Raw genomic sequence first — 10,202 nt, forward strand, 5'->3', positions numbered from 1 at the left:
GGCTCTAACGCATATACTGCTCCGGTGCGGCTAGAAGTATGCTGCGAATAAAGACAAATATATGTGGTCATCACCTCACCCTGCCAGCACAGAAGCTGTAAACTGTTGCCCAGTCATGCGCGAGACCAACAAAGAAATTTGAGGAAGGCGTATCTTTCTGGCGTCCGAACAGTCCGAAAGGAAATTTTTCAGCACAGCTATGGTCGTCACCGGAAAGGTTGTTGTTCCGTCTCTCCTTACATGTTCTCGAGAACACGTGCCTACTTCGGGCCGTGCCCTCGGGCGTACCGCTTTGCTCTTTCCAAATGCCCGAATAGCGTCCCCGTCTGGCGCCGCTAGAGAAGAGCGCCCCCCCTTACATCCGTCCGTTTTATGAAGGGTTGATCGACGAGCCAACCCCCAAAAGACCCCTTGTCTTCTCCTCTCTCTGGGTTTCGAGTTTACTGCTTCTGACTAGTACCAGTCAGGTTGGCTGTTTACAACAGGAGCGAGGGGCAGAAGGCCAAGAGCCAGTCACACGCGTTCCCCTCTATCCTGGCCGGTCCCCTTCGCCCCCGCTTGCGCGCCTCGCTACTGGCAGGCAAGCCGTGACCACGAAGGGGTCGTGCAGCCAAAAAAGCAGTACAGTATGTCGACTCGCCTGCCTCTTAGCTAGATCCCATGAGCAAAAAGGGTGTAGAACAGCATATTCACCCCAGCGGTGTCGGTGCTGCCGTCTGTTTATGTGTGTAGATAGCATACAAAAAGCATCAGATCCGTGTCTCCCCTTGACCACCGTCGTCGTCACACAGCCCTTCGACTCGGCGTAGGTGAGTGCTACGGACTGGTCCAAAGGCATAGTTCTCACGGGGATTTGTGTGGCCGGTGTGCGCGGCCGGGCGATGAGAAGCTCCATAGCGAGTCACGATCCCCGTCTGCCGCCCCGCCCTGCGTTAGACTCGATTTTTTGTCTCAGGGAGGTACAACAGGATGCCTCCGATTGCTCCCCGGGCTCGGTGGTTCTGTCAAGCGATATCGCTGCAGCGGTTGCCAAGTTGCCCTGTCTCGAGAGCGTCCTCTGCCCGACTGCCTTCTTAAAAGGCGAACCAAAGCAGCTGATACCGGCGTGTTCGGGCTTTTCTAGAGAACTAGAGAGCCGCGTAGCGAACCACAATCGCTGAAGCTCGATGATCCGTGCGACCCCCTCAATCGGTGAAATTCCCGTCAGAGATCTTTGCTCTTCCGTCGAGGCAATTATCCCGAGTTGTGCAGCTCGAAGAGGCTCTACGCTACATGTTGGTGACAGTTGAAAATCCAGCAAGCTTGCCAGCACCGCTTTGCTGTCGCTACGGCTCATCACATCGGGAAGAGCTCGAAACGCAGTACTAACGGCAGACAGCATGGAGCTCCCCAGACTGGTCTCGTACAGTGTCGTCAGCGCCCTTGTCGCGTTGCTGCTTTCGGTATTGCTCACTATCGATGGACGGTGTTCGGCAAATCCCTTCGCCGACACAACCACGAGGTCCTCGAGTAGGTGTACGTAGAATGTGCAGCCTCCAAGTTCTCGACTGACCTGCCAGGCCTTGGCTTCACCTCGGCCAGCCCCGGGGGCACCCCTTAGCAGCATGGGTGTCGCGAAGTGCGGGCCGCCATGGCTATGGAGTCTGACCTTTCCTTCGATGCTGTGTATCCGAAGACAAGAGCTTGTCTCCTGAGGTGAATGCAATCAACTGGAGGAACACGAAGACTATGGAGTCTGGCTTCGGTGTGCAACTACCGATTTTTTCCTGCGTTGCGAACCAATGTTCTTCAAGACTGCCCTGCTGCAACAAACTATAGCGTACAGCAGGCTGGGATAGTGGATTCGAGCCGTTCGTCGCACGCTATGGCGCCCAGCGGTCCAGACCAACATGCAGAGCTGCCCGAGCCGACCTACCGGCCAGCTCAGTATGCAAGCCAACAGAATGTGATGTTCCATGTGTTTGCAGAAGCCATGCAAAGACGGTCGGTTTGCAAACTCAAATGCAGCAGCGTGTGTGATGCCGGTCTGCCGATCTGTCTGAACAAGTGCAAGGTAGCCAAGAAGGCGGCGAGGTGCCTGAAATCCCGGCGCTCTATAGCAAGACAGTTACGGCGTAAGGGACAAGAAAAGAGAAGGAAGTTTCTTGGCACAGGGAGAGAGAAGTCATTTGGCCGTGTCCTGCTCGAGGATGAGGAGAGTGGTGGAGAATTCTCCAGAGCACACTGCTCCTGATTTGCGAAGCAGTCCAACAGATGCACCACACTTAGCCGGATGGCTGTCCTCCTTGGAGCCCTGATATTTCGCTCTCTCCGAGTGAAAGGATTGCTTAGATGTTTTCCAAACTGTACACAGTGTTTCCGAGAACGGTACCGGCAATCCTCGGCCTTGCGTGTCCCGTCGTGGCGGTGACATTTGCAGTTCACCCTGGTCGTGATAGTTGCTTGCAACATTCCCGGTGTCGGACTTGATCAAGTGTATGCGTACATACATACTTGTGCACGCAAAGCGGCCTGCTATAAATGAGTGTTTTCCTCTCTAATCCCGTGTGTTTTTCTCTCTAATCCCGACTAAGGGACATGCCGTTAGAAACTCAACTCAAATGCTGTGGCGATTGTTCTTGCCTCATGTCGGACAGACCTGCCTCCAGAGTACAAAGAGTGTTTCGCCTCGAGGAGCTGTTCAAAACTGTGTGACAGTCAGTACGTTGGCTGCACGAATACGTGCATCAACAGAGTCGATCGATGTCTTCGATCTGTTGACCAAGCGTTCGAGAAGCTGAACTCTTTCCCGCTATTTCCGGCGTCCAATACTAACAAGAATACAGCACTCGGCGTTCGTACATTTTCATGGAGGAGTAGTCCATTAAAAAAGCGGAACCGTTTCAGTCGGAGAATCGGCACTCGCTCCCAGCGGCCAGAGGATCAATCGCGACGCAAATCAAGCAACCAGCAACCGCAACTTCAGAATGAATACTTGATGGGAAGCGCTCTAGAATCTCTCAGGCAGCACTACGGATTATCGCCACAGCCCTTCGCGGAACTACTGAGGGCAGTCGGATCACTCATTGGCGAATCGTCAATGGAGAAGCCGGACGCAGGCGTAAACTCCAAGATCGCCGGGGCTTCAGGCTGGGAGATGCTTCCTGCAGGTAGGGAATTATCGTACACAGACGGCGACAGAAGAAGGGCTCGAAGAGAAAGTGTCCCGGCAGCGCTTGATTCTCGCGTTAATTTCGTTCCTTTTAGCCAAAACCCGAGGCACATCTCATGGAGTAGGAGATGGGATTGAGGGAACCTGAAAGAGGCACCTATCTTGTGGCGGGTTCGCACGTACTCAGATCTTCAAGCTAGCTCGCAGACCCAAAGTAGCGGCCATCCGAGCAAACCGATTCCTTTCTTGCAGGATAAAACAGGTAGTTTAGGGCGTCTGATCATCACGTGTTTTCGCCTGCTGACGCCTTTCTCCGACAGCCGAGACCGTCGCCGGCCCAGTCCCGCCAGGTCCCAAGCTGAGCGCGAGCCCGAGTCGGGGGGCCGGCGAGAGCACCGCAAGGACAGGTGGACTGATGACCAGGATCGAAGCCACGCCGCCGATATTGTCGAGGCCCAACGCGCCGCTTCTTCACATCGACCAGCAGACAACTGGTGAAGTTGTTGCCAGTCAAGCAGCTACTGCGGCTATTTTCCGGAGGCTACAAGAGGCTGATGCCGGTGACGCTTGTGAGACCCCACACAAAGAGAAACGCATGCTGAGCCGAAGCGCGATTGCAAAACACAACAGGTTCCTTGCATGACAGATAAGCACCCTACAGCACGTCTTCCCGATGTATGTAGGAACAGCATATCAGGAGCGTGAGGAGGAGAAATGTGACCAGACTGCTGCTGCACCGCCCTCTCAACATGTCACTGAGCTGAATTGATTGCAGGCTCTTGCAGTGACATCCTGTGAGTGATGTCGGTGTGGCGTGTCTTCTCACCCCTCTGCAGCCACTGGGACAGAAATCGCTGGCTTCGCGCGCTGTCTCAGGCCCTGCCCCCTCACATGCGAATCTAACTACCATCCAAGATGCTTCAACAGCTGCGTACAACAGGTCAAAAACTGCATGCGGCAACAGATCGGAATACAGTCAATTATCAGTAAGTGACTCCGACAGAATCGACTGCACCACCACTAGACAGCAAACAACCTGAGCGTCCTGTTCAGAAGAAACTAGGATGTACATGGAGTCTGGGGTGCTTACTTCTGTTCTGTCATCATTCGTTGTAACAACCCAGAACCTTAAGCGCATGACCGGCTTCGACAGTCAGATCAAACAACAACTGATCCGCCTGGAAACCGGCGATGTAACCGTGCATCACTTGAATTTTCACAACTATGGGGCTCCGGGCTGCCCAGTCAGGGGCCCAGCTTGGACAGAGATCACCTGTCTTTGTGACTAGAACACGTAGGGCAAATCCTTCCGCTCGTGAAGCGGCCGGTTGCGGCTTCGCCAGCAGCGGCGAGCAGCTCGAGACAAGGTGAGTAGACTTTGGCTGGAGTAATGCTCCAGATAGGCGGGACGGAGAGGCATCGCATCACAACAGTACACCGAGACTGCGCTCTTTCACGGGCTGCTGTAGATTTAGCTGGGCAGACACTCCGCGGGCCGTTTTCCTCTGGACTAGGACGAGACTGTCGCATCCCTCCGCACCGAGCAACGGTGAGCGTTTGCCAGCATCTCCCCGAACAAAAAACTTGTCAGCATGATGGAAACCGACCCGGTATCGCGGGACAGGTATGGGCGTTTTTCACTCGGTGAAACTCCGTGTTCACAGGTCTCTTCCCGTCCACGGAAGAAGTAAAGGCTTGCCAAGCGCCTTGCGCGAAGCAGTGCGGCTACGACGACGAGGACGGTTCGGATGACGGCCCCGACGGCCGCGGGTGGCCTGATTCAAATGAGCAGACCGACCAAGAGGATGAGAGCGACTACTACGACGATGGTGACGATGACTATTACTACAAGGATGACGGAGTGTACGAAGACGTCGGAAAGGGAGGCGTGTGCGACTCCGCTTGCGTCGAGCAAGCGCGTACATGTATTGAACGCGCGATCGAGCGCAGAGCAAGGAATTATGGGACGGAGATGACAATTCACGCACACGGTATGGGAAGGGTTTGCCTTTCTAGAAGTACACACACATGGAGTTGAAGTCTGTTACACGACACCTGCCGGGTTCCACAGGCACCTGGCCTTCACATTTCAGTTGTCTTCAGTCACTGCTCACAGGACGGCAATAAACACTTTGTTCAACACATCTTCGTGGTGCCCTCCTGCCCGTTGAACCACTCGACAGCGGGGAGATGGCCACCGGTTCACAGTAGTGCGGGGGCTACCGGTCCGCCGAACTTCGCCACCATGCGTTTGTCCACTTGCCCTGACTACCTCAGGTGCTTCAGCTCCCTGCGACAGACCCTGCCCCCTCCAGTGTGATCCCAAGTATCTGCCGGACTGCTCAAACGATTGCTTGGACGGCGTACACCGGTGCAAATGTGACAATCAGTGCCTGGCACGCTGCGGTGGCCGACCTGCTGGCGCCGAGACGGAGCAACGCAGGCGACAGGCTGCTTGTCTCATCTCGTGTCGGGAGCGGTGCTTGTCCCTACCTTCGTCACCTCCATCTACACTCCGTCGCTTTGAATCTGACAGCCTCGAGAGAGATCCAAAGGCCTTTGAAGGTACGCTCGGGATTCGCAAATTTTACAGATTCTCCAGCAAGCGACCGCGCTCAACACACCAACCCCTGTCCTCGCCCGGTATTGCGCACTCCGGGTTCTTCCATCCCGCTGCCAGGCCCCGTACCCTTCGCCGGTTGCAGTTTGCCCTGCAGAAGGAAGTGATGCGCCCTCACTGCCTGCCAGCCCCCTCGTCTGCTCTGTATGAATTCAGGGCGCAGAAACCGGTCTGTGGCTCAGAGTGGCGATCAGGTGTGCACCGAACTGGAACTCACGGTCTCCCACAAGAGAAGCAAGTTATCCGACTGCGTCAACCTTGCCTGTACGGACAGAAACGCCCTGACGTTCAGTGTGCATAGATGCTACCCATACCAGTACTCCGGCCAGTAACTGTGAAACGAGCTGACTGAAGTTTCTCCTCGTCATTTCCAACGTGCCAGTGACCTGCTGACTGCTTTTACGAACTGGCTCCGGACACGCCAGTAACAGGCAGCTTACAATTGACAAAAATTTAATTCCGCAGCCGCGCAAACCCCTTTGTGGACACTTCTTGATCTCTCAGCTACCGGGGGGGCTCGGCAAGGCGGCAGACATACCTTCCGCCTTCGCCGGCCCACTCCCGCCCCGATCTGGTCCCTATAATTCCCCACTCGACTCTTGGGGCTGAACGGCCGTAGCCGTCACCAGTGCAGTCCCTTCGCAAAAACCTATTGTGGTTCCTCGTGGATATATAAATTGCAATTTTCGTGATCTGTCGGCCTCGCTTAGCTTCGGCGTGACACGCTGAGGCGGGCAGCGAAACCGAACCCTGCTGGGGCACGCCTTGGGGTAACTTCGGAGCGTCACTTCGGCGCCTAAAGAGCGGGTAGTTCCCGGTGCCAGTCTCCGTTCGAGCAAAGTAACACGCTTCAAACGTGAACCCCGGTAGAGTACCGTGGAAGTGTACCCGCTAGTTATTCTGTTTGGCTGGACCGGATCCCGACTTAGCTACCGAAAAACTGCTTTTGCCAGCGGGAGTTCGGCTTCCCTTGTCGGACACCAACTGAACACTCGACAGTGAGGGGAGCCCCTGGGCACTCCTGATTCGGAAGAAATCTTTCAACAGGTACTAGGAACGGCTTATCTCAGCCACGATGTAGTCCGTAATGACTGCCAATCCACGGCGACGGCGTCCCGCTTTCCTCTTGCGCACCGGCCGCGACCCGCCAGACGAGGGAAAACAAGGACATGCGCTGTAGAGGTCAGTACTCGCAATCAAAGGACGCCGGTTCGGCTCTGTCTGGTTGCTCTCAAACCGGGACCCCTCGAGCCGGCGCCCAACAAAAAAAGCCACTGTCCGGCATAAAAGCGCCGTGACGCTGCCGAAGAGAAACTCTTTCAAGACGACCGGAATCCCTTGTTGTGCTTCCGTCCCGCAAGCACGCGGGCACCTCCCGCGAACCTCGCTACCCGCAGGCTCCCGGCGACAAAGCTTGCAGTTAACATTGCTGCCGGCTGCTCTGCCTTCTGACAGACTCAATTTTGCTTCACACGAGGCACGGTTTGGCATCGCCTCAACTTTGCCACTCGTGTACCGCCGCAGCTGTAGCGGGGCTTATGAAGACTGCTGTCGACTACAGCACGCGATCAGAAGTTCCACATCGCTGCCACCCTGCTCCTTGCCCGATCCCGTGACATTCGGACGCGCCAGACATCGCTCCCCCTTCACTTTGATTTAGCTGTCTGGCAGAACGCCATGGACGCCTGCGAACTGCGAGCAGGTGCTGTAACGCACTTGCTTAAAGGCCGGTCTTGGAGCACGACGTTCACTGCAGTGTGAGCCTCCGCACCACACAGCACCGAAGGTCACATTGGCAAGTCGAATGCCATAACATCTTCGAGGTATGGCTTGTTTCTCGAAACAAACTGCTGATGCTGAGGGTGGTCCGAATACGCTGCCAAGTCGTCCTTGCTGTGGAATTCGGAGTACAGGAAATGTGTGTAACCCTTAGACCGGTCCTCTGTAAGAGAAGTTGATATGTCTATGGAGAAATCGAGATTCGATATTAACGCCTTCAGCTGCTGACCCTCCTTGATGAACTGTTCTTTGATTTCTGCACTCACTGAGGGCTTGAACTTGAAGCAGACAATATGGCGCACGCCCTGCGCCATGATCAGAGAAGGTGGAAGGCAACGGACAATAAAAAAATGCAACACAGTCCACCGACTGTCGTTTTGACTTCGTTATCTGTCCGAAGTGCCGCGCACGCCACCTGTTCTTGTGTCTCTGGATGACGCGGAAAACTAGCAGTTCCACTGTATGATGCCCAACAGGAGAGAGTTTCTCCACTGCACGGACACAGAACTATCGCGTCAAATCGTTAAGTGCACTAGGCCAGCGAGGGACGTTAGGGCCAGGGTTTCAGCAGCCCCGGCGGCCGCCAGCTGCAGGCGCGGGAGCGGTGTGATTCGCGCCGTGAGGGTGCTCGCGCACTGTCGCACCACAGTGAGACATCTGGCGCGGTAGCAATACGCGCGTGGTGGCCGGAGGGTTGCCTTGTTTTGAATGCGGCGACCGTCTAAGAAAATCACCAGAAGTGGGCCGTCAAGGTGAGACTCGCGAAGCACCACGACTGTCGACACACTACCGAGATCCGCCACTGACAGTAGCGGCCTCGTGGAGTTTTCGGTTATCTGTAGCACCTGACGATGTTGTGTCTGCGGCTGACACAAGTGTCTCTCGGGGAGGTGTGTCTGTGGACTGTAGAGCGTGTATACCGCTAGTGCCGTTGGAGTGCTAGAATAGCCCGGTAAAGCGGGGCACCCTACGCACTAGACTAGTTGGCAATAGTCCGTAGTGCTGCTAGGCGCCGGCTCACCGGGAGGCCGGAAAAGAGACGTGACTCTCTTCATATGCCGCGTTAGGCAGAGACAGGCTGGACAGACGAAGAGGCGGAAGAACTGATCTGTGGCCGCCAGTACGAGCTTTTCTGTCCGTGCCGGAACCAAGCTGGTCTGTCAGCCTTCGTTTCCGTGTTGAGGATCCACCGTAGTTCTCCGCAACTGTACTGAACAGTAGCGGAGGAGGCGAGAAGAGAGCGTTGCGGCTGCTCCCGATCGTCATGGGCTCGGCGGAGCCCACACTTCTTCGTTGTTCTTTTTTTGTGCTTGGTAATGCTCTCCCTGTTTATTTTGTCCCAGACTGACTCGTGTTCGGATGGCTGCGTGAAAGCATCACCTTTGCGTTTCAAGAGCACAACAAAGCGTGCCATGACGCGGGACCCGACCCGCTTGTCAAAGATGTATCTTCGACTACTTGAACTCTTAGCGAGTTTTCTTTAGGAGGGTAGCGGCATATTAGGGACGGCCTAAGGCTGCTAGGACAGCTTAAAGAAGCCCCGGGAGGTTGGGGCGAGCCATTCACGGGAAAGAGGGGCTCGGCAGGTGTGCGGGGAAAAGTGAATGTCGTCAGTATGTAGTCTAAGCGGAACCTCCGGTACAGGAGAAGGGGCTGAATACTGGAGCGATCGTAAATAAGCGAGCCAAGACCGAAGACAAGGAAGCGCAAGGAGATGATGTGGTTACTAGGGTAGCCTAAGAGAGTTGCGGAATGAAGCCATCTCACGGAGAGCCAGTTTGTCACAGTCTAGCACTTAGATACGGCAGCCATTTATCAGGCGGCTGTGGTACCCGTTTTACTGGCCTTCGCCGCCCACGTCAGAAGTATGTTAGGCCGGAGGGCAAGTTAGTGTAGTGTGACCGTACGGCCAAGAGACTTGACCCCTGAAAAAGAGGATACCCCGTTGAGGGGAAGCGATACCCAGTTTTCGACAGCTACGTTTCTTTGGCGGTGTCCACGGGCCCTGTGACCGCGCTGTGGCCCGAGCGGCTCTTCTCTGGCTCCCGAGTTCCTTTGATTCTTCCGCGACCTCCGAAAGTAGCTTCTGATTCATTCTTCCGCATTCCCAAGGTCTGGCTTCGGGATCCACGACGTGACACCGTCCAACTGTTGAGCCAGAAATCACCGTTGCACTTTATTACCGACACTCGCTAGCCTATGTGTAATGATTCTTGGCGTCCAGAGACTACGCACAGGCGACTTCGGCGTCCCGAAGGGGTGATATCTCGACTGGGTGTGGGCTGATCGTCTCCCGTAGTCTGTTGACCTAACGCAGACTTCGTCCACCTCGGACCAGTTCCCTCGGCGAAGAACCTAAGACGCGGACTTAGCTTCCTCGGCGGCTGACTCGGCGTTCTGGCAGTTCAGTTCGTCTACTACACCTTCGGTAGGTATACCTGGCCCTCCAGACCTCCCTCAACTCCGAGGGGTCACTCGCTACGGTCAATCTGCCTCTCACGCCTGTTGGGCTCTACGGGTCCGGGCGGCGAACATCCGATCTTCCCGCCAGGAGGCCCGGGGCGAACCACGCGGTCCGTTGTGCTCCTTGTGGCTCCCTTGACCGATACAATACCTCAAAACTGCCGTGCTTGTGTAATGATTCTTGGTGTC

The 10,202-nt window shown here is 55.5% G+C and overlaps 3 protein-coding genes across 3 annotated transcripts; 2 read left to right on the forward strand and 1 right to left on the reverse strand.

The window, feature by feature from the left end:
- Positions 1–625: 625 nt before the first annotated feature.
- On the forward strand, positions 626–2,067 carry CSUI_000551 (uncharacterized protein). The gene is made up of 2 exons (XM_068060785.1): positions 626–1,509; positions 1,968–2,067. Exon 1 carries the CDS (start codon positions 882–884, stop codon positions 1,158–1,160), a length of 279 nt encoding a protein of 92 aa, XP_067927240.1. The 5' UTR covers positions 626–881; the 3' UTR covers positions 1,161–1,509; positions 1,968–2,067.
- Positions 2,068–4,497: 2,430 nt separating this feature from the next.
- Positions 4,498–8,073, reverse strand: CSUI_000552 (uncharacterized protein). The gene has a single exon (XM_068060786.1). It carries the CDS (start codon positions 7,260–7,262, stop codon positions 6,822–6,824), a length of 441 nt encoding a protein of 146 aa, XP_067927241.1. The 5' UTR covers positions 7,263–8,073; the 3' UTR covers positions 4,498–6,821.
- Positions 8,074–8,333: 260 nt separating this feature from the next.
- On the forward strand, positions 8,334–8,920 carry CSUI_000553 (uncharacterized protein; the record flags this gene model as incomplete). Its single annotated transcript, XM_068060787.1, has 1 exon — positions 8,334–8,920. A coding segment is annotated over one exon (159 nt), but the record flags the coding sequence as incomplete, so codon positions are not given.
- Between the last annotated feature and the right edge of the window lie 1,282 nt (positions 8,921–10,202).

This window comes from Cystoisospora suis (assembly GCF_002600585.1).
Source record: "Cystoisospora suis strain Wien I chromosome Unknown contig_210, whole genome shotgun sequence".
In the NCBI taxonomy this organism is placed as follows: Eukaryota; Apicomplexa; class Conoidasida; order Eucoccidiorida; family Sarcocystidae; genus Cystoisospora; species Cystoisospora suis.